The 24,772-nt window shown below is 40.6% G+C and overlaps 1 protein-coding gene across 2 annotated transcripts in view; it reads left to right on the top strand.

Annotated features, from left to right (window-relative positions):
- Positions 1–1,525: 1,525 nt before the first annotated feature.
- esyt3 (extended synaptotagmin-like protein 3) overlaps positions 1,526–24,772 on the top strand; it is a 36,758-nt gene continuing 13,511 nt past the window's right edge. The window contains exons 1-16 of one of the 2 annotated variants that reach the window (XM_020461291.2): positions 1,526–2,092; positions 7,010–7,051; positions 7,370–7,504; positions 8,833–8,909; positions 9,153–9,222; positions 9,528–9,617; positions 9,927–9,982; positions 10,152–10,272; positions 10,700–10,876; positions 11,061–11,143; positions 11,449–11,497; positions 12,035–12,124; positions 12,969–13,031; positions 17,989–18,048; positions 20,277–20,348; positions 22,254–22,340. In XM_020461291.2, coding sequence (XP_020316880.1) covers positions 1,697–2,092; positions 7,010–7,051; positions 7,370–7,504; positions 8,833–8,909; positions 9,153–9,222; positions 9,528–9,617; positions 9,927–9,982; positions 10,152–10,272; positions 10,700–10,876; positions 11,061–11,143; positions 11,449–11,497; positions 12,035–12,124; positions 12,969–13,031; positions 17,989–18,048; positions 20,277–20,348; positions 22,254–22,340 — 1,668 coding nt within the window. In that variant the 5' untranslated portion in view covers positions 1,526–1,696. The remainder of the gene's footprint in view (positions 2,093–7,009; positions 7,052–7,369; positions 7,505–8,832; positions 8,910–9,152; positions 9,223–9,527; positions 9,618–9,926; positions 9,983–10,151; positions 10,273–10,699; positions 10,877–11,060; positions 11,144–11,448; positions 11,498–12,034; positions 12,125–12,968; positions 13,032–17,988; positions 18,049–20,276; positions 20,349–22,253; positions 22,341–24,772) is intronic. The other variant, XR_004205672.1, reaches the window with a different exon arrangement.

Genomic DNA, 24,772 nt, shown 5'->3' with positions numbered 1-24,772 from the left:
ATCATTCTCTATGGCTAGTACACACTAGCTATCTAGCTTGTAAACACATGCTTCCTAGCTACTACACCCTATCTATCTAGTACATCTCTAGCTAACTAGCTAGTACACACCAACAAGGGGTTACGCCTAGATCACACCAACAGCTTGATTGCGCAAAATTGAACACAGCATTGTCTGGATATATGTGCAACAAAGGTTCAACATTCCCCTTCTGCTGCCATTTCTGTCAAGCCATCTACACATACAGTTTGATGCATACTATCGATAAATCCAATATATGTGTAACCGATGTGAAATGGCTGGCTAGTTAAGCTAATAGCTTTTCAATTGGTGCCATCACTTGCTCGGAGACCTTGAAGTAGTTGTTTCCCTTGCTCTACAAGGGCAGTGGCTTCTGTGGAGTGATGGGTAATGATGCTTCGAGGGGGGCTGTTGTTGATGTGTGCAGAGGGTCCCTGGTACAAGCCCAGGTAGGGTAGAGGGATGGAAGCTAAACTGTTACATTGATGCTGTTGACCTGGATCACTGGTTGCTGTGGAAAAGGGGGGTGAGTGTAACTGGTGTGAAATGGTTAGTGGGGTGTGTGCTAATAGTGTTTCAATCAGTGATGTCACTTGCTCTGAGACCTTGAAGTAGTTGTTTCCCTTGCTCTCCAAGGGCTGTGGCTTTTGTGGAGCGATGGGTACCAATGCTTCGAGAGTCACTGTTGTTCATGTGTGCAACTGCCTCTGCAACGCTGCAAGGCGAACACAGTGTTGCATTGAAATGAATGTACTTCTGGTATACCAAAATGGAATAAGTCTGTTGGTGTGATCGAGGCATTAGGCTGTAATGACAGACTACATTTGTGTAGAAATTGCGGGCATTGCAAGTGTGTGCTTGCACACTTGTAGCAGGTTTTGTACCACTCTTTTTTGGGGTAGTGGGTCAAAAATGTTGATGATGATAGTGGATAGTGGAAACAAATTTTGGGTTGGATATATTAATGGTAGGCCACAATATCTTTTATATATGTTTTAGCACATACCCCCACAAGGTCTATGCACAGCCCTAGTGTGACACGTTGCCAAGGCATAGTTACCTAGATTAGACATTGCAGAAAAGAGAGGTCTCGAAATGGAAAACCAGTTTCACTACATTCTTTGTTAAGTGAAATCTAAGCGCTATGTTTTTAGAAAGGGGCTAGTTTTAATTACTGGCTGCAGGGGCATCAGCTGGATTGCATTCAGTACGTTTGTACGTTTTGAAACGTTCAATTTAACGGAAATGGTGGTGTACTGATCGACCAGTTGAAATTTGGGGAGGGGTTGGGGAACGCTGTCAGCATGGCCACAGCCCTTTAAATACGTCACTCGTTGCTTCAAGACACATCCACCAAACACACATCAAAGTATTTTCAATAACTTTTGGTGAAAACGTGTCATTCAGTACAAACTGTTCCGCAACGTAGCAAACTTTCAAGCGAAATGAACGCACCATAGGATGCCTCGAGGTGTCGGGTTAGGAGAGGCTTTTGGGCGTAGCCACCTGTGCAGGTACAAATACGGAAGTTCCCAACTACTAGATTTGACTCAGATATCAGTCAACAGCCAATGCTACCAAATCAATAGATTTGATTTGACTTCAACAGTCAGGACATTGCAATGCAGCGTAACACATTTTTTTAGGAGCGCAAAGGGACTTCAGTAGGGCCCATATGGGCGAACAGCTACCCGTACCGACTACTACACCCAGAGCTTCACCTACTGACAAAATGTATTCAGGCGATTCAAAAGGAACCGTTCAGGGAGGAGGATTCGGCGAGCGCACTGTCCCGGGAAGCACGGGGACGTTGAGCCCGAGCGTGGTCAACCAACTCTTGATGGAATTTCTGATGTACTTCGGGAGAGCGCTATTGGTCTTTTATCCTGTGTATTTGACAGGGTACCTCGGCCTCAGCGTCATCTGGATCCTCTTGTGTATGATGCTGATCATTTGGTGGAAGAAAAACCGCAAGTGGAAAGATATTCGAATTGGAACGGCTATGAACTTTCTGGATAACGAAACACAAGTGATCCACAACGAGTTGAAAACATTGAATATGGCAACTTGGGTATGTATTGGTATGCTGTTGATGTAGGCAGAGGTTGTTCCCCATATGTGGAAAGAAAGTTATGTTATGTGGTACTCTGGCTGACATACGATGAAAAATATGCACATACACACACACACAGTTTTTTTAAATTATTTATTTTACCTTTATTTAACCAGGCAAGTCAGTTAAGAACACATTCTTATTTTCAATGATGGCCTGGGAACAGTGGGTTAACTGCCTGTTCACAGGCAGAACGACAGATTTGTACCTTGTCAGCCCCGGGGTTTGAACTCACAACCTTACTAGTCCAACGCTCTAACCACTAGGCTACCCTGCCGCCCCTGCTGCCCCAGTCACACACAAAATTACATTTGTCCTGCTGTATGATTGTTATAGCAATATAGTGTTATGGTCAAACCTGTAAAAGAGTCATTTGTCATCATCTTCCAGCCACTTTCTGCCTCAATAATAGTAATACCTAACATTGCATTCCATTGTTGGGAAATAACAAAGTAGTGGCAGTGGCTGTATTGTTTGGGAGTGTAATATGCAGTGCAGAAGCTTTCACTCCTGTATTCTTTCTTGCGTTTGAATCAAGCTGTGGTTTATTGCCAAATTGCAGTGAATGTTGGGCCTCTGTGTTTTGCCAAAGGCAGTCGTCAGTGCCGCATTGACTACTGTGTCCCCAAATAACTGTAGGCTATAGAGCAGTGTTCTTAATCCATTCCTGTGGACACATTAATATTTAGAGACATCATGGGAATATTTTTGGGTGATTTGAAGTGTTGACGTCATAGTTGTGTGATTATGTTGCAGGAGGTTTCATTCATCCATGCCTTACCACACCCATGCCTAATAGGAAACATTGACAAAGTATTTTGTGAACATGTTGAGTGAAGTTGAAGCAGTAGTTGTCATTGTTAAAACAATATAGTGGATATTTTGTATTTCGCAATGTTCCTGTTTTGTTTTTGGGGTTGTGACCTTCCTCTCCTGCTCTCCCACAAGATTTGGGATTACAATCCCTTGATTAGTCATCAGGTCCTGCCTAACCAGTATTTTTCCTTTCAATATCAAAACCCCACACCGTGGTAGATTTAAGACGACGCAGTTCTATATTCAACCACTCTGACTGGTCCCAGATCTGTTTGTGTCTTTGGTCTTGCCAACTCATATTCTTTGTTTATCATTACAATAGCCATAAGAGTTGGCAATATGGCACATACAGATCTGGCACCAGGCTACTCTGACACAAAAAAAGGCAATGGAAAGTAAACATATATTAAAAAAGGGAAGTTTACAGTGCCTTCAGAAAGTATTCACACCCCTTGACTTTTTCCACATTTTGTTATAGCCTGAAATAAAAATGGACAAAATAGATTTTTTTTTTCTGTTGTCCTACAAACAATACCCCATAATGTCAAAGTGAAATTATGTATTTTAAAATGTATACAAATTCATTAAAAATGAAAAGCTGAAATGTTTTGAGTCAATACGTATTCAACCCCTTTATTACTGCAAGTCTAAATAAGTTCAGGAGTAAAACATTGCTTAACAAATCACATAATAAGTTGCATGGACTCTGTGTGTAATAATAGTGTTTAACATGATTTAAAAAAAAATCCTAACTAATCTCTACCCCAAACATACAATCGATCACAGATTCAACCTCAAAGACCAATGAGGTTTTCCAATGCCTCGCAAGGGCACCTATTAGTAGATGGATAAAAATAAACCAGAGATTGAATATCCCTTTGAGCATGGTGACATTATTACACTTTGGTTGATGTATTGATACACCTAGTCACTACAAAGATACAGGCGCCCTTCATAGGAAGGCTCCCTTCTCAATTGCCAGAGTGGAAGGAAACTGCTCAGGGATTTGACCACGAGGCCAATGGTGACTAAATCAGTTACAGAGTTTAAATGGCTATGAGAGGAGGAGACTGAGGATGGAGCAAAATAACCTAATTGAAAGTGTGAAAAGAAGGGAGCCTGTACAGAATTTTTATTTTCCAAAACATGCATCATGTTTGTAACAAGGCACTAAAGTAATACTGAAAAAAAAAAAAGTGGCAAATCAATTAACACTTTTGCATTCAGGACAAAAAGTTATGTTTGGGGCAAATCCAATACAACACCTTAGTACCACTCTCCATATTTTCAAGCATAGTGGTGGCTGCATATTGTTTTTGGGTATGCCTGTAATCGTTAATGTCTGGGGAGTTTTTCAGGATAATAATTTTTTTAATGGAATGGAGCTAAGCACAAGCAAAATTCTAGAGGAATACCTGGTTCAGCCTGCTTTCCACCAGACACCGGGGAGATGAATTTTCCACCAGACACCGGGGAGATGAATTTTCCACCAGACACCGGGGAGATGAATTTTCCACCAGACACCGGGGAGATGAATTTTCCACCAGACACCGGGGAGATGAATTTTCCACCAGACACCGGGGAGATGAATTTTCCACCAGACACCGGGGAGATGAATTTTCCACCAGACACCGGGGAGATGAATTTTCCACCAGACACCGGGGAGATGAATTTTCCACCAGACACCGGGGAGATGAATTTTCCACCAGACACCGGGGAGATGAATTTTCCACCAGACACCGGGGAGATGAATTTTCCACCAGACACCGGGGAGATGAATTTTCCACCAGACACCGGGGAGATGAATTTTCCACCAGACACCGGGGAGATGAATTTTCCACCAGACACCGGGGAGATGAATTTTCCACCAGACACCGGGGAGATGAATTTTCCACCAGACACCGGGGAGATGAATTTTCCACCAGACACCGGGGAGATGAATTTTCCACCAGACACTGCGGAGATGAATTTACATTTTCAGCAGGACAAGAACCAAAAACACAAGGTCAAATCTACCCTGGAGTTCCTTACCAAGAAGACAGCGAATGTGGCTGAGTCTGAAGACATTCGCTGAGTTATAATCTGCTTGAAAATGGTTGTCTAGCAATGATCAACAACCAATTTTGACTGAGCTTGAAGAATTTTGAAAATATGGAAATATTGCTCAATCTACCGTGTGCAAACATTTCTAAAAACATGTTTTCACTTTGTTTTTATAGGGTATTGTGTTTAGATGGGTAAGACAAAATATAATGAATGATTTTTGAATTCATGCTTTAGCACAACAAAATTTTGAATAAGTCAAGGGGTATTAATACTTTCTGAAGGCACTATACAGTGGGGCAAACAAGTATTTAGTCAGCCACCAATTGTGCAAGTTCTCTCACTTAAAAAGATGAGAGGCCTGTAATTTTTGTCATAGGTACACTTCAACTATGACAGACAAAATGAGAAAAAATCCAGAAAATCACGTAGGATTTTTAATGAATTTATTTGCAAATTATGGTGGAAAATAAGTATTTGGTCAATAACAAAAGTTTATCTCAATACTTAGTTATATACCCTTTGTTGGCAATGACAGAGGTCAAACATTTTCTGTAAGTCTTCACAAGGTTTTCACACACTTGCTGGTATTTTGGCCAATTCCTCCATGCAGATCTCCTCTAGAGCAGTGATGTTTTTGGGCTGTTGCTGGGCAACACGGACTTTCAACTCCCTCCAAAGATTTTCTATGGGGTTGAGATCTGGAGACTGGCTAGGCCACTCCAGGACCTTGAAATGCTTCTTACGAAGCCACTCCTTCGTTCCCCGGGCGGTGTGTTTGGGATCATTGTCATGCTGAAAGACCCAGCCACGTTTCATCTTCAATGCCCTTGCTGATGGAAGGAGGTTTTCACTCAAAATCTAATGATACATGGCCCCATTCATTCTTTCCTTTACACGAATCAGTCGTCCTGGTCCCTTTTCAGAAAAACAGCCCCAAAGCATGATGTTTACACCCCAATGCTTCAAGTTAGGTATGGTGTTCTTTGGATGCAACTCAGCATTCTTTGTCCTCCAAACACGACGAGTTGAGTTTTTACCAAAAAGTTATATTTTGGTTTCATCTGACCATATGACATTCTCCCAATCTTCCTCTGGATCATCCAAATGCTCTCTAGCAAACTTCAGACGGGCTTGAACATGTACTGGCTTAAGCAGGGGGACAAGTCTGGCACTGCAGGGTTTGAGTCCTTGGCGGTGTTTTGTGTTACTGATTGTAGGCTCTGTTACTTTGCTCCCAGCTCTCTGCAGGTCATTCACTAGGTCCCCCCGTGTGGTTCTGGGATTTTTGCTCACCGTTCTTGTGATCATTTTGACCCCCTCGATCTGGTGCGTGGAGCCCCAGATCGAGGGAGATTATCAGTGGTCTTGTATGTCTTCCATTTCCTAATAATTGCTCCCACAGTTGATTTCTTCAAATCAAGCTGCTTACCTATTGCAGATTCAGTCTTACCAGCCTGGTGCAGGTCTACAATTTTGTTTCTGGTGTCCTTTGACAGCTCTTTGGTCTTGGCCATAGTGGAGTTTGGAGTGTGACTGTTTGAGGTTGTGGACAGGTGTCTTTTATACTAATAACATGTTCAAACAGGTGCCATTAATACAGGTAACGAGTGGAGGACATAGGAGCCTCTTAAAGAAGTTTACACGTCTGTGAGAGCCAGAAATCTTGCTTGTTTGTAGGTGACCAAATACTTATTTTCCACCATAATTCATAAAAAAAATTGTCTGTCATAGTTGAAGTGTACCTATGATGAAAATGACAGGCCTCTCATCTTTTTAAGTGGGAGAACTTGCACAATTAATGGCTGACTAAACACTTTCAAATGTGCCTCTGATTGGTTTCTTTGTCTAATATGTCCATCTCCCTGCATACAATGTAGACTTATTCAAAGTTCAAAAGTAAGTCTTAAATGAGGATGGGTCATCTTCATTATCTGGACTCCTGCCAACTCACAGAATCACAAGGGTTTGTGTCAACCAAACTCTCTTGTAAAGTTGTGTCTTCTCTTCCCAAAGGTACACTTTCCCGAAGTTGAGAAGGTTGACTGGCTCAACAAGGTAAAATAATGTTTTTTCCATTCATGCTGGTCACTCTTTGTCTGTTGTGCTGTTGTCACCTCAGCAATGGAGTTGGCCTGACGGCACAAACAGATCTGTTTAGTGTAGTCTTGGGGACGGTCTGGTCATGAACTGCTTTAAACATTGACATGTTGCCCACAAAGCTTTCAAAACAACATTGTTTTCAATGACATATCACATACACAACCTCTCAATGTTATGCTCTACATTTGTTTATCCACACAATGATTTGGTTATGCTGATCGCAACTAGTTCTTCTGTTATTCTTTGGTCATATGTCTGTCTGTATGTCTTTAGATTTTGCTGCAGGCGTGGCCTTTCTTTGGCATGTTCATGGAGAAGCTCCTCAAAGAGAAGATCCAGCCATCCATCAGATTGTCCAGCCCATACCTCAAAACATTCACCTTCACAAAAGTCCACTTTGGTCATACAGTGAGAGAGCTTTTGTTATGTTAGCATATCAGGTTTCACCTCGTGGTTCTAGGTTTGTATAAGTTCTAGTACCTGGGGCCTCATTTATCAACCGTGCTTAATTCCTCACAAAATGTTGGCGTACGTGGAGATCATAGGATTTGTATTCTCAACACATTTTTCTGATCAAAGCCACATGTAGCAAATAAGCGGTTACATTTTTTTGTTAACCAAACTTGAAACTTTCTCATTGACCTCCATATACAAAAACTCCTTGCTCCATATACAAAAACTCCTTGCTTGGTGGATACAAAACACTACCTGCTGGAGAAGACTGATTATGTGGCCTTTTGTCCCTCTCGTTTTGCCTCTTCCTCTCTAAACTTCAAAACCATTTGATTTTGGGATTGGGGTAAAATCCAAAATTGTGCTCTATATTCATTGGTATTGTCATGGCTAATTTGTAAGCGATAATTATTAATGCATTACAAGCTCAAACACTTAATCCGCAAAAATGACAAGTTAATTACTGGGCGATAGGGATTTTTTAGAACCTAAGTTCTAAGCCCACCCTAATCTGATAGTGGAAGTGGGGTGGTAGATGCCTAGTCTCCCTTATGGCTCAAATCAGGTGCCTACATAGTATACACCATAGGCATACATAATTTACACACACACAGTACATACCGCATAGACATACATTATTCTCTCTCTCACACACACACACCCAGAGAGAGAAGTCTGCTCAGACAGATCCAGCTCAGAAAGGCCCAGCTCATGACCCTCCATCAGCAGCAGATTTTAATTTAGAATGGAAAATGAATGTGTTTATGCAACATGTTAGTGCATCGCATCGATTTGTTCTCTAATCAAACTGAATCACACCGAATTGTTTCAAACTAAAACGTATCCTGTATCGTATCAGAGGCCATGCATGTATCTTGATATGTATCGAATCATCTTGAAAGGGTTAGGGTTAGATTTGAATGGTAAGATTTGTTGTGTAGTAGCGGGAATAAACCAATCAGGAGATAATTAGAATATGAAATAAACGTATTAGGCCTAGTTATGCAATCTCCTTGCTAACAGCAAATGCATATTTTTATCATTTTTTTATTACCATTTATGTATTAAATTAATTAAATGAATGTCAACAAACGCCTCCATTTCCCCCCCAAAAACTATATTTGCATGCAAAGCAATTCTTCAAATTCCCATACTATTTTTGCTACTATTTAGCACACAAGTATGATTATTCAGACACAACCAGCATATATTTTTTTGGTGCCTCATTAGATAAATGCGGCACCTGGTGATATATATATATATATATATTCTCCTAATTTCAGCCCCTCCGAATCACTGGACTTAAAGTGTACACCCATGAAGTGGACAAGAGGCAGGTGGTTATGGACCTGCACATAAGGTAATAGTAGTAGTCAAAATCGAATCAATAACACACAGTACAGCACAATAAAGACACAATAGGCCTACAACGGCTAGTAGTACTGTAGTTTGTAGTACAGCAGAAGTAGTAGTTTTATTGTCCCAGAAAATCCATAACAAGGTATTGTAGTCCGTTCTATGACTCCCTGTAAACTATTAGGGCTTTGGATTTAGCTTGGTCCCAGATATGTTTGTGCTGTTGACAGTGCTTTTTGCTTCACAGTTACGATGGGGATGTGGACATCGACACAGAGGTGAAGCCGCCCATCACTGCTGGGGTCAAAAGTATTCGGGTAGGCATCCGATGTTCTTGTGTGGCATCTAGCTTGGCTCCATGTCCTACTGGCACATGCAACCACCCTATGCTAGCCTAGGATGACTGTGGTTCAAAATTGAACATTGTTATCATGACAAACAGGTTACGTCACATTATTCCTCTCACATCAAGCCGTGTGTTCAATTTGCATTGTGTGTAATTAGCTTTTTTGGTTTGAAGAGAAATTTCCCCTCTTGAGGAACTGTATTAAAACTGGTTTTGATCTTTAAATTGATCTATATCAGCCCTTTTCTAATCATGTCAGAATGTTTTATTTTTCAGCTTCAAGGCATGTTGCGTGTCATTCTGGAACCTCTGATTGGAAATGCCCCGTTGGTGGGAGGAGTCACTATGTTCTTCATTCGTCGGCCGGTGGGTTCTGAAAGATGGCTCTGTTTGTTATTTATACCTATGACACCCAGAGATAAAAATAAAAAAAACTTTAGCTACCTTCGTTCACCCTCTTTATTATTGTTATTTAACTAAATGTTATATATTTTTGTTATCAGGAGGACCAAGGCTAGTAATATAGGCTATAACTTTTTAAACCCTACCATGTCACTAATGAGTATGGGACCTGTTGTGCCCCCGTCAGGACATCGGCATCCTTGTGGTAGGATGCTAAGAGTGATGAAATTTTTCATTTTAAAGTTATCAAATTCAAAATGGTTTAATTTTCAGACCCTACAAATCAACTGGACAGGGTTGACCAACCTCCTAGACACTCCAGGTCTAAGGTAATATATATTTTTAATGTTTACATAGAAGTACAAAATATATTTAGCTTTTTTTTTCCTTGAAAAGGAGTTCTACAAATTCAGATTTTTTTTAGGTCAGAATGTATCAGTTTTAAAATCACTAGTTTAGATTGAAGTGACTTCTGCCCTTCAACCTTCAACTCCACAGTCACCTGTCTGAGCCAGCCATCATGGACATCATCGCTTCCCTTATGGTCCTGCCCAACCGCATGTGTATCCCCCTCATAGACCAGGTCAAAGTGGACCAGATGAGGTTCCCCCTGCCTCGTGTGAGTACAGTAAACTGATGCTCCACTGTGTTGAGACCTGTGTCAGTGCCAAAGGCCCAGTACAGTAGGTGTTCTGATCGGACAACACAGGAGGATGGATAGACACAATTTGAATGTATGGCACATCTATGGCACAGTTCCAATGATTGGAAGTGGCTCCATTAAATTGTAATTTTCTATGAAATGTCAGAACAAGATTTGACACATCAAAAAATACTGTAGTTTAATGGGATCTTCAAATATTTCTATATCTCTAAAAATCTGTTTATCAAATCTGGTGCCTGTGTTGCTGGCTAACTTGTGTTCATATTTTGGGGGTCTAAAAATATGCTAGTTCTGTTAAATTTGTATTTTAGTGGGTGTGTGCAGTAAGATCTTGCTGTGTTTTGTACTTTTTTTGTAACTACAGTATTTTTTGATGTTTTAGGGAGTTGTGAGGGTACACTTGCTGGAGGCCCGGGATCTGATAGCGAAGGACACTTATATGATGGGAATGGTGAAGGGCAAGTCTGACCCCTACGCGGTGCTTAGGGTCGGCAATATCCACTTCCAAAGCAAGACCATCCAGGAGAACCTGCACCCACGCTGGAACGAAGTTTATGAGGTAGGGACTCCTGAAAATCCTCCTACTGTAAATGTAGTCACACACACTCACGATCGTGCAGTCAACCCATTCTCTCTCCCCTTTGTCTATACAAACTTTGTTTTTATTTATTACCATATAATATATATTTGAATACATGATTTCTTACTCTGTTGTTTTTTATCCCCTTTTTTGTCAACTGCAGTTTGTGGTACACGAGGCCCCTGGGCAGGAGTTAGAGGTGGATGTGTTTGACGAGGACACTGACAAGGATGACATCCTGGGAAAGTGAGGAAACTACTTACTATGTGCACGAGAATAGACACAACCTCCCCATTCTGATTTCTTACGCCCACTTGTCACTGACTGCTGACCCATGTCAAACATTCAGTAGTGCACAAGTAGGTTGTGGAATGTTCATATAGAAATATGTCATGTAGAACATATGCCTCTGACAATGTAGAGTAAGGAATCATTCCGGCTCTATTCATGACGTTATCTGGAATATTTTCCACAACATTTGTGTGACAGCCTATTGAACATGGCCCTGGTTAGATACTTTGACCATTTGAGGGCTTATTTATCCATCGTAGGTTTCGCTTGGACTTTGGAGAAGTGAAGAAGGAAAAAGAGATGGATAAGGTGAGAAGGTCATATTGAATGTTTAAGTTGTGGGATAGGCAACTCAGGTCCTGCAAGGCCAAAATACTTCTGGTTTTCTTTCTCTACCTCTAATTAACTGAGGTGAATGAACCTACAGCAGCTAAGGTGATAATGGCTGGGGTCATTTTTGCTGTTCTCCAAATAGAATTTTAACATTTTTAATTGTGTAGAAATGCAGTAAATGAAAGGACCTCACTAACTCAAACCCTGGTTATGGCCCTGCACACAACGGAACACATTTTTAAAATGTGGATACAAATTGAAATGATTGTTTTTAGCTAAGGTAGTCTCCCGGTTTCAGTGTGTTTTCTACCTTTTGGTATCTAAAGAATGGAATGAGAAGACTCTCTTGCCAATCAGTGATATAAATCAATACATCAACTATCAGGTAGAAAAGAAAACTAGCAGAACTTTTGGCCCTCCATGTCTGGAGTTGACTAGCCTTGTTTTGAGAGGTTCTGAGGGTGATAACATCTCGGTTCAGATGAATAAACTCTTCCCATTTCGTTGTCATAGTGGTTCCCCCTGGATGATGTGACGAGTGGAGAGGTTCATCTCAAACTGCAGTGGCTCTCTCTACAAACTGACCCGGGACTCCTAGTGGAGGTAAGCGCTCTTAAGCAGTTTATAGCCACTAGTAAGCAGTTTATAGCCACTCTTAAGCAGTTTATAGCCACTCTTAAGCAGTTAAGTTTATAGCCACTCTTAAGCAGTTTATAGCCACTCTTAAGCAGTTTATAGCCACTCTTAAGCAGTTTATAGCCACTCTTAAGCAGTTTATAGCCACTCTTAAGCAGTTTATAGCCACTCTTAAGCAGTTTATAGCCACTCTTAAGCAGTTTATAGCCACTCTTAAGCAGTTTATAGCCACTCTTAAGCAGTTTATAGCCACTCTTAAGGCAGTTTATAGCCACTCTTAAGGCAGTTTATAGCCACTCTTAAGCCAGTTTATAGCCACTCTTAAGCCAGTTTATAGCCACTCTTAAGCCAGTTTATAGCCACTCTTAAGCCAGTTTATAGCCACTCTTAAGCCAGTTTATAGCCACTCTTAAGCCAGTTTATAGCCACTCTTAAGCAAGTTTATAGCCACTCTTAAGCAAGTTTATAGCCACTCTTAAGCAAGTTTATAGCCACTCTTAAGCAAGTTTATAGCCACTCTTAAGCAAGTTTATAGCCACTCTTAAGCAAGTTTATAGCCACTCTTAAGCAAGTTTATAGCCACTCTTAAGCAAGTTTATAGCCACTCTTAAGCAAGTTTATAACCACTCTTAAGCAGTTTATAACCACTCTTAAGCGGTTGAGCTGACTCACCCAAACCGTGTTGTGGAAGCTCTGATATGTCTTTTCATATTGTACAGCCCGGGGCGCTAGAGGAAAAAAACAAATGTGCTTATTAACCGTATACAACCTTTGACGAATATTGTGTATTTCTTTTATTTTTCCGTTACAGAAATCTGATGGCTGTGCTTGTGCTATGCTTGCTGTGTACCTAGACAATGCCTCAAATCTACCAGTAAGTACCTCTGTCAAGCCTGTACAGCCACGAAGACTCACATGTTAACTAGCACAAACAGTCTGAGATGTGAATATAAGATGCGATAACCAAGTTTATTCGGGTTATGAAAACATTAGTACACATTCACAGCGCTCCAATGGATAACAACTGTCGTCGAGTCCTCGGACAAGCTCACATTTAAATCGCATGAAAGCCAGTCTGAGATGTGAATATAAGATGCGATAACCAAGTTTATTCGGTTATGAAAACATTAGTACACATTCACAGCGCTCCAATGGATAACAACTGTCGTCGAGTCCTCGGACAAGCTCACATTTAAATCGCATGAAAGCCAGTGAAGTGCATAACAACTGTCGTCGAGTCCTCGGACAAGCTCACATTTAAATCGCATGAAAGCGATTGAATTTTCTTCAAAAAATACATGTTCAATTATTTAGCCATTTAAACAGTGCACCAGGTGTATTTGCTACTGTGATTCCTGAAATGCAGAACTTTGTTGATGGAGTATTTTAATCTGAAATTAAACCTTTGTTACATTGTTTGCTAGCTCAGCTGGTTATTAACTAGCTCTTAGTTTCTCAAAATGAATGTTAGCTACCTAAGTTAGCAATGTTATGAATACAACTCCCATCTGCTGTCGGCATTAGCATACGATTTGAGCGCACTAGTTATCTCTAAAAGTTGTTAGAGCTTTGACTGCATGCTGACAGTGAATTCAGAGCCGTTCAGTGGCTAGCTACACTACAGAGCTACACTACAAACAGAACATTACCAGATTCCTGTGAAGCAATTGTAATGACAGTCAACAACATACCCCCTGCTAATCAGGAAACTATTGGGTGTCTGTTTTAATTTCATTGTATATGAGAAACACAGTTTGAAATCATTGTGAGGGGATTTTGCCAGTGATGGAATGGGTAATTAGGCTTCCCTGGAAAATGTGACCCATTTCAGGAAGCTAGGTGTATGTCACGCTCTTTTTATTTGTATTCTTTTAAATATATACAGTGGGGCAAAAAAGTATTTAGTCAACCACCAATTGTGCAAGTTCTCCCACTTAAAAAGATGAGAGAGCCCTGTAATTTTCATCATACACTTCAACTATGACAGAAAAAAATGCAGAAAGTCACATTGTAGGATTTTTTATGAATTTATTTTGCAAAGTATGGTGGAAAATAAGTATTTGGTCAATAACAAAAGTTTATCTCAATACTTTGTTATATACCCTTTGTTGGCAATGACTTGGTCAAACGTTTTCTGTAAGTCTTCACAAGGTTTTCACACACTGTTGCTGGTATTTTGGCCCATTCCTCCATGCAGATCTCCTCTAGAGCAGTGATGTTTTGGGGCTGTTGCTGGGCAACACAGACTTTCAACTCCCTCCAAAGATTTTCTATGGGGTTGAGATCTGGAGACTGGCTAGGCCACTCCAGGACCTTGAAATGCTTCTTACGAAGCCACTCCTTCGTTGCCCGGGCGGTGTGTTTGGGATCATTGTCATGCTGAAAGACCCAGCCACGTTTCATCTTCAATGCCCTTGCTGATGGAAGGAGGTTTTCACTCAAAATCTCACGATACATGGCCCCATTCATTCTTTCCTTTACACGAATCAGTCGTCCTGGTCCCTTTGCAGAAAAACAGCCCCAAAGCATGATGTTTCCACCCCCATGCTTCACAGTAGGTATGGTGTTCTTTGGATGCAACTCAGCATTTTTTGTCCTCCAAACACGACGAGTTGAGTTTTTACCAAAAAGTTATATTTTGGTTTCATCTGACCATATGACATTCTCCCAATCTTCTTCTGGATCATCCAAATGCTCTCTAGCAAACTTCAGACGGGCCTGGACATGTACTGGCTTAAGCAGGGGGACATGTCTGGCACTGCAGGATTTGAGTCCCTGGCGGCGTAGTGTGTTACTGATGGTAGGCTTTGTTAATTAATTTGGTCCCAGCTCTCTGCAGGTCATTCACTAGGTCCCCCCGTGTGGTTCTGGGATTTTTGCTCACTGTTCTTGTGATCATTTTGACTCCACGGGGTAAGATCTTGCGTGGAGCCACAGATCGAGGGAGATTATCAGTGGTCTTGTATGTCTTCCATTTCCTAATAATTGCTCCCACAGTTGATTTCTTCAAACCAAGCTGCTTACCTATTGCAGATTCAGTCTTCCCAGCCTGGTGCAGGTCTACAATTTTGTTTCTGGTGTCCTTTGACAGCTCTTTGGTCTTGGCCATAGTGGAGTTTGGAGTGTGACTGTTTTGAGGTAGGAGCCTCTTAAAGAAGAAGTTACAGGTCTGTAAGAGACAGAAATCTTGCTTGTAGGTGACCAAATACTTATTTTCCACCGTAATTTGCAAATAAATTCATTAAAAATCCTACAATGTGATTTTTCTGGATTTTTTTTCTTCTCATTTTGTCTGTCATAGTTATAGTGTACCTATGATGAAAATTACAGGCCTCATCTTTTTAAGTGGGAGAATTTGCACAATTGGTGGCTGACTAAATGCTTTTTTGCCCCACTGTAACTACACAAGATGTCTTACTTAGTTAAAGTGGTTCCAGTCTGCCGTGAAACGTTCATCCATGTAAGAGTCTAGCTACATTTTCAGAAATTATACATTTCTAATTATGTCGGAAAGTCATTTTCATTTCAAGTCAAGCTAACAAACATTAGCTTGCTGGCTCGCTAGTATGATCTGTGTCGTAATATTATTTCTATCTCAGAAACCCATTTGCATTGCCTAATGTTAGCTAGCTAGCAAACATTGAACCTAGTTGGTTAGCTTTAGCTACCTGCAGATTCATACTACAGCATTTCATGCATGGTGGCTAACTATGACAATCCGTTTGTACTGTTTGGGGGTGATTTTACAGCCATCTATTGTATTTCATGAACATGTGTACTTGTCTAGACAATAGCGACCCATCTACTTAGTTTGATGTGTCTGGGGGTTATAGCATTTCTTTCACATGACCCATCAATTTAGGCAAGGGTCTCGGGAAGCGTCATCTAATAATTATAAAAACATTTATCTGTACCCTTTCTATTTGTGATATTGCTACTATGCAAATTTTCAAGTTACCATTCCACTGTACCGTTTATAGCTTTATCATGTGCTTGTGACAAATACATTTTGATTGTATTTGATATAGTGTGTGTTTACCAGAGACTGTAATGTAAAGAACAGCATGACCTGCACCAAAGTCAGATTAGGATATAGGCCAAGAACTAGATAAAGTGTATTTTTACCTGGTGGTTTCCTTATTGTAGGTTACTTATTTCACTATTTTAGGTTTTGAAATCTGTTTGTTCACTACTCTACACTACTCTGTTTAGCACATGGCCTCACATGTGAATCCTTAAAGAGATGGGTGGGACTAAGGCTTAAGAGGTTGTGAACGATGCCGAATTGGTGTAGACAAAGAAGAGCTTTCCATTTGGTGTACCAAAACATTCACGGGCCATTTTCTAAAAAGTGGAGTTTATCAACTTTCAAAGCAGAATTACTTTCCCATTGTTTGTCAACTGCTGTGTATGATATCCCATTTTGTAGCTCTGTGTCTTTACCTTTATCAACAACAAAAAACCATACACCATTTCAAATTTTGCCACATAAGACCAAATCAGGGTGGTCTTTCAAATTTTGCAGATGTTGTCCGAGGTTGCAACAGTACCAAGAGGGGCGGGGGGCTTAGCGAAAGGTCAATTGTGCTCAAGTTTTCTGTCATAAAACGTGGCCTTCTGCATTGAACATTTTAGAGCTCTATATTATCAAACCTAACGCAATGGTTAAAATATTAGCGCTGGCTGGGTCTGGGGGTGTCAGAAATATTGTTGCTATTTTCACTGCAGTAATTGAGTTTATTAAATAGCATAGGCTACAGTAACATGTAATAGCAACATAAGATGTTTGGAGTGTTGACAGTCAACATTGTTGTAATTGGCTTCAACGACTATAGGCCTCTACGCATCGCACTTCTCCTCAAATAAAAAATACTAGGCTCCCGTAATATGTTCTCAATAAGCATGATGTAGCCTAGGCCTACCGTTGATATGGTGTTATAGCACTGAATAATTTGAATACAAGAGGAGCTCTGGAAATCAGGATGGATATAAACCGACTGGAGTAGCCTATGCGCTGCAGGTAGACCTATGCACTGCAGGTAGACCTATGTGTATTGTGAATAATGCAAAAGCATGATGGCAAAAGCCTCACGAGTAGACCATTTAGAAACCTTTTATGGATAGCCTACTTGGCTAATGCATGGCTAGGATAAGAAAGACACCAGATTAATTGCTGTTGAACCTTCTTTCATTATAGTAGGGTAGTGGTAGCCTGTAAGGGCTTTTTTTCTTTATCAAATGAAATGGAAAACAAGCAATTATTACAGGAAAATAACTGAAATGTTTCTAAATACCAGTGTCACCAGATCATGTCATCTCTCGTTCCATGATGGGCATATAACCTACATGGATAGTTTTTTACGCACATCCAAAATAATAACAGGAACTGGCTCAAATAATGTACAGTAGCCTACATTAGATAAGGGGATACTCACAAACTTGATCTTTTAATAAAGCTTTAGTGATTTAAGATGTATTTCAAAGCGGTCTCACGAGCCAAAGGACACACCTCAGATATTACCACTTCTCCCACCTCTGCACAGGCGTGCTCATGTACAAAGTAAATTACTAATCCTGGCTCGAGGATTTGAAAACGGAACGGTGCTGGCTTTAACAGGTCAAAATTGCAAAGAATGTGCATTTGACAACTGCTTAACGCCAGCTGAAAATAGAGCCCTTAAATGTGTTATTTTGATACATGCACTACATTTATTTGTTTTGCTCTATACATGCTCTTCATTCTACTTCATTGCAGGCATATGCCAGTATTTGTTTTTCTATCTGAAATATATATTGTATACTATTAATATCCATTTATTTGCCTACCACAGAAAGACCACAGTGAGTTCAGCCACTTTAAAAAGGATGGGAAGCACGCCAAAGATGCCAGGGTAAGATTGACCACATGCATGGGTCGTATTTAGTAGGGCTCATAAAGGACAACATTTTGAATCATTTTGCAATGGAAACGAAAATGTTTAGTTTCTTATTGGACATGTCCAGGTAGTTCCTCCCTGTTTCAGTCTGTTTTCCATTTGGTGCCTAATGAATATGACTTAGGCAGAGTTGAATGGCCTGCTACTGGTACTCCAGGGTTGTGTTCACTAGAAACCAAATGGAAGCCAACAGCAGCAAACAGAACAAAACAGGGAGGGACCTACATGAATTTGTCCAACAAACTCTTTTCTGTTTGGCGTAAATGGTTTCCGTTGTGCACAGTACCTGGTACAGCACTAGTGTTTCCTGTTTTTCTGGAGAAGGCAGGTCATGAGGGTGTGACCTGTTGTATTCATTCCCATACCTGCTTTGTCTGCCCTGTCTTGATCTTTTTTTTCGATTCTGCTTCCCCTCCTCTGCTCCCCCTCCTGGTCACTCTGTGACACTGCTGTGAGAATCTTCAGTTTTGCTGATGTCATTCTTCGGGGAAAGTGTTAAACACTGTCATGGAAAATGCCTTTTGCATAAGTAAGGTCCCTTTCTGGACCGTAGGCAGCGAGTTCTGTCTTTGACCTGTGGTAAATGCAGAACTTTTTCTGAAGGTTGATTAGTCAGAGGACAATCTCCACTGTCTGTACGTTGTGATTAGTCTAGAACTGCTCTCTCTCTAAAGCATGAAAACATTAACAAGCTGCCAGGTGTAGCACAGTTTCTATTATTTAATCTGTGTTTGTGCATTTGTGTCCTTTTATACAGTATAGTGTAGAAAGAAGTATTGACATTTCCCTCTCTGAAGTCTGCTAACACTATAGGCTCCCCTCTCTAGCTCATATAGTGTGCTAGCAGCTAGTGTGTGTGTGTATATACACAGAGAGCACCTTTTCTCTTATGAGCTGATGCATTCCTCTGTTTGCTCACGTGAGCCTAGCTCATATTATTCTCATTTGAGTGGAATGCAGACTCAAGGCAACCTATATGGGAGCTGCCTGCAGGTAAACTAGAACATTCCAGAGCGCTCCGACACTCATAAACCAGACATGTCAGAAGCTTGTTTACTGGCTGAAGCTTGTTTACCTAACTTTTGTGAAATCTCTTGTTTTTCCGCTGAGTGTTCCTGACATTGAAATCTCTGATTTGGAGTTGGACAAGTACAGGTTCTAAGTAATGGAGTGAATATTATGCAGGTTAATTTAAAAATACAGTGAGCTCAAAGTATTGGGACAGTGTTTTGGCTCTGTACTCCAGGACTTTGGATTTGAAATGATACAGTGACTGAGGTTAAAGTGCAGACTGTCAGGTTTTTAAAAAATTACAGCACTTTTTATACATAGTCCCCTCCATTTTAGGGGGAACAGAAGTATTGGGACAAATTCACTTATACTGTATAGTATAAAAGTAGTCAAAAGTTATTATTTTGTGTCTAATAGAATTGTAAATAATATATTGTGTTATTTTGGAGTCACTTTTATTGTAAATAAGAATAGAATATGTTTCTAAACACTTCTACATTCATGTGGATGCTAGCATGATTACGGATAATCCTGAATGAATCGTGAATAATGATTCATAACCCCCCAAAAATGCTAACAGCCCCTGTTAATATAATGGTGAGAGGTTAGCATGTCTTGGGGGTATGATAGTTGTGCGTCTAACTTTCTCACTCATAATTTATTCATGATTAATTTAGGATTATCTGTAATCATGGTAGCATCCACATTAATTTAGAAGTGTTTAGAACACAGGAGGTTGGTAGCACCTTAACTGGGGAGGACGGGCCCGTTGTAATGGCTGGAGCGGAATCAGTGAAATGGTATCAAATACGTCAAACACATGGTTTCCATGAGTTTGATGCCATTCCATTTGTTCTGTTCCAGCCATTATTATGAGCTGTCCTCCACTGGTTTAGAAATATATTATAATTTACAATTAAACTGATACAATTTCATTATTTACCATTCAATTCTATTGGGCACAAAATAATCTGAAACACAACCAAAATTTACAGCAAATGCACTTTAACCTCCATTGTATCATTTCGATTCCAAAGTGCTAGAGTACAGAGCCATACCAATAAATACTTTTGGAGCTCACTGTACACACACACACACACACACACACACACACACACACACTCATATCTGAGCCTCTTTTATATCAATGTTAATGTTCTTGTAATCTATAGTTCACAAGGAGACACAACAATCCAAACTCTTATGTGGAGTTCTCCATTGATGAACAGAATCTGAAAAGCAAGGTATGTTAATACTGAATGCTGCTGCATTGTAGGGATAGTCATGCCAGGTGGATGTGACTTCTATGAATTAAATATAGTATATCCCCCACTGATACGTTTTTGTCCATTGCATCATTCAACTGACTGTATCTGCCGTTAACCATTCTATATACAGGTAACTGCCAAAATAATGCAAATACTTTAGTAAATGAGGGATGCAAAGTATATATCGAAAAAAGGTGCTTCCATACAGGTGTGGTTCCTGAGTTAATTAAGCAGTTGACATCCCATAATGCTTAGGGTCATGTATAAAAATGCTTGGCTACCATGCCAACACCCTATTATGACAATCCACATGCCATGAGTGGTCTCTGAATGGTTTGAAGAGCATGAAAACTATGTAAACCATATGTCATTGGCTGTCTCAGTCACCAGATCTCAACCTAATTGAGCACTTATGGGAGATTCTGGAGCGGTGCCTGAGACAGCGTTTACTACCACCATCAACACAATTATGGAATTTCTCGAGGAAGAATGGTGTTGCATCCCTCCAATAGAGTTCCAGACACTTGTAGATTATATGCCAAGGTGCATTTAAGCAGTTCTTGCTAATGGTGGTCCAACACCCTATTAAGACAATTTATGTTAGTGGTTTATTTATTTTGGCAGTTACTTGTATCTTACAGGTAGGGCCCCTAAAATCCCCGAAATCCTGATTTGAAGGATTTTCTGCTTCTCCTAGAATTTCCTGCTTCTCCTATCCTGATTCCAGGAATCTTCAGACCTGGGTTTTCTGGGAAAACATGGATTTTTTTTTTTTTTTTTTTACTTCCTGGAATTTTGCAATTTTGTTACAGGTGTTTTTCTTTGATTATTTTCCTCAATTGGGTAAAAAATCTGTTCTCTCCTCAACTCCTCCTCTCCTCCGTGACCCGGAAACCAATAAGTGGTCACCATATGTAGGAGTTTCAATTCTTTAATAGGTGAAATGAGGAGTTTCCTCTTCTCCTTGTTTGCCCCCTCCGGCAAAGGATGTTAAAGGTGTGTCCTACCACGGAAGAGTTTTGAAATCAGCCACACCCCCTTTGAAACGGCTGTTTTCTCAGAGGAGAAAACTTTGCACATCTTAAAAAAGGAATACATTACTTATCCTTTTATCTGTAAAATGTATAGTGCAGCTAGTTACATTTATTTTTACCACTTCACACATGTATACTGAGTGTACAAAACATTAGGAACACCATCCTAATATTGAGTTTCACTCCCTTTTGCCCTCAGAACAGGTTTTGAAATCGTTCCACTGGGTTGCTGGCCCATGTTTACTCCAATGCTTCAGTTGTATCAGGTTGACTGGATGTCTTTTGGGTGGTGGAACATTCTTGATACACACAGGAAATTGTTGAGCGTGAAAAACCCAGCATCGTTGCAGTACTTGACACTCAAACCGGTGTGCCTGGAACCTACTACCATACCCCGTTCAAAGGCATTTAAATATTTTGTCTTGCCATTCACCCTCTGAATGGCACAATCCTTCTTTAACCTGTCTCCTCCCCTTCATCTACACCTATTTAGGTGGATTTAACAGGTGACATCAATAAGGGATCATAGACAGACCAGATGAATCCAGCTGAAAGCTGTGTCATGGAAATAACAGTTGTCAACAGGTGTCACGGAAAGAACAGGTTTTGTACACTGTGTATTTTGGGATTCCACTCCTGTAAACGTAATTTGCCTGATGATACACTAGAGAAGAGACAGAAAGTAATTTCTTAAAAGCGCATTTGTTTCCACATTTCCTCGCTTCCCTCTGATGTTTTCAAAAAGAGGCACGGAGAGGAGGAGGACATGAGGAGTTGAGGAAATCCAATTGAGAAAAGGGCTCCATTGTGCCCCCTCTTTATTGTCATTCCCCTCTCCTTCCTATAGGTGGTGTTTGCATCCAAAGACCCTGTGTGGGAGGAGTGCTTTACCTTCTTTGTGCACAGCATAACAAACCAGCGACTGAATATTCAGGTATACAACCCTCATGATAAAGTAAACTGGTAGTAGTCAGTGCACACATAGACCTGATCATGTCATATAATGGGCAAATAGTCTGTAGTTTTTTTATTTATGAATTAATTAAATTTTCTGTTTTTATGATTTCAGGTCTACTCTATTTTTCTACTACTACATTTTTTTTGTTTTTTTACTACATTTCTCTGTTGTACTACTGTAGACATCAGACCTGGGATAACTATAGTATCAAATATGCTTTGTGAATAGTAACATCTTTTTTTAAAAGAAGTTTACTACCATTTAGAGGTGACTACAAATATCTGAATACAGATCGCACAAAGTGACTACTTTTAGGAAACATTTTGGATTTTCCACCTTTCCACCTAGGGCTTAGTTAAACTAGCAGATTATCAAACCAACCAATGAGATTTACTCCTCAAACTACACACACGTACAGATGAAGTGTCTTGTTTCAAACAAATGTACCAATTTTAAAGGGATAGTTTACTCTCAATACAAATTAACATTATTTTCCACCTGTACCTTGGCTGTTGTTGATTTTCAACAAGGCAAGTTTGGATATTTCCTTACTTGGATACTTAAAATTAATTTTTTGATGCCTCTCTATGGCTCTTTGATTAACAATGTAATAACTTGAGTAACATTTTATTAACATTGTTATATAAGTTGTGTATTTTAATTTCATAGCAATGGAGATGAGCTTTTTACATTTTTTATTAAAAGAGGAATAGTAACTCAAATCAAATTTATTTATATAGCCCTTCGTACATCAGCTGATATCTCAAAGTTCTGTACAGAAACCCAACCTAAAACCCCAAACAGCAAGCAATGCAGGTGTTGAAGCACATTGGCTAGGAAAAACTCCCTAGAAAGGCCAAAACCAAGGAAGAAACTTAGAGGAACCAGGCTATGAGGGTTGGCCAGTCCTCTTCTGGCTGTGCCAGGTGGAGATTATAACAGAACATGGCCACGATGTTCATAAATGACCAGCATGGTCAAATAATAGGACTGGGACAGGTAGCACGTCCAGTGAACAGGTCAGGATTCCAAAGCCGCAGGCAGAACAGTTGAAACTGGAGCAGCAGCATGGCCAGGTGGACTGGGGACAGCAAGGAGTCATCATGCCCCATGTAGTCCTGAGGCATGGTCCTAGGGCTCAGGTCCTCAGAGAGAAAGAGAAAGAGAGAATTAGAGAGAATATACTTAAATTCACACAGGACACCGGATAAGACGGGAGAACTACTCCAGGTATAACAAACTGACCCTAGCCCCCCGACACATAAACTACTGCAGCATAAATACTGGAGGCTGAGACATGAGGGGTCAGGAGACACTGTGGCCCCATCCAATGATACCCCCGGACAGGGCCAAACAAGAAGGATATAACCCCACCCACTTTGCCAAAGCACAGCCCCACACCACTAGAGGGATATCTTCAACCACCAACTTACCATCCTGGGACAAGGCCGAGTATAGCCCACAAAGATCTCCGCCACGGCACAACCCAAGGGGGGGACGCCAACCCAGACAGGAAGATCACATCAGTGACTCACCCCTCCTAGGGACACCCCTCCTAGGGACTGCATGAAAGTGCACCAGTAAGCCAGTGACTAAGCCCCTGTAATAAGGTTAGAGGCAGAGAATCCCAGTGGAAAGAGGGAAACTGGCCAGGCAGAGACGGCAAGGGCGGTTCATTGCTCCAGAGCCTTTCCGTTCACCTTCCCACTCCTGGGCCAGACTACACTCAATCATATGACCCACTGAAGAGATGAGTCTTCAGTAAAGACTTAAAGGTTGAGACTGAGTTTGCGTCTCTCATATGGGTAGCAAGACCATTCCATAAAAATTTAGCTCTATAGGAGAAAGCCCTGCCTCCAGCTGTTTGCTTAGAAATACTAGGGACAATTAGGAGGCCTGCGTCTTGTGACCGTAGCGTACGTGTAGGTATGTACGGCAGGACCAAATCAGAGAGATAGGTAGGCAAGCCCATGTAATGCTTTGTAGGTTAGCAGTAAAACCTTGAAATCAGCCCTTGCCTTGACAGGAAGCCAGTGTAGGGAGGCTAGCACTGGAGTAATATGATCACATTTTTTGGTTCTAGTCAGGATTCTAGCAGTCAGGATTCTAGCAGCCGTATTTTAAACTAACTTTAGTTTATTTGGTGCTTTATCTGGGTAGCCGGAAAGTAGAGCATTGCAGTAGTCTAACCTAGACTAACAAAAGCATGGATACATTTTTCTACATCATTTTTGGACAAAGTTTCAGATTTTTGCAATGTTACGTAGATGGAAAAAAGCTGTCCTTGAAACAGTCTTGATATGTTCTTAAAAAGAGAGATCAGGGTCCAGAGTAACGCAGAGGTCCTTCAGGTTTATTTGAGACGACTGTACAACCATTAAGATTAATTGTCAGATTCAACAGAAGAT

The sequence above is a fragment of the Oncorhynchus kisutch genome, linkage group LG26 (genome assembly GCF_002021735.2).
Source record: "Oncorhynchus kisutch isolate 150728-3 linkage group LG26, Okis_V2, whole genome shotgun sequence".
NCBI classification, from domain to species: Eukaryota; Metazoa; Chordata; class Actinopteri; order Salmoniformes; family Salmonidae; genus Oncorhynchus; species Oncorhynchus kisutch.
This window is presented reverse-complemented; position numbering and strand designations above follow the sequence as displayed.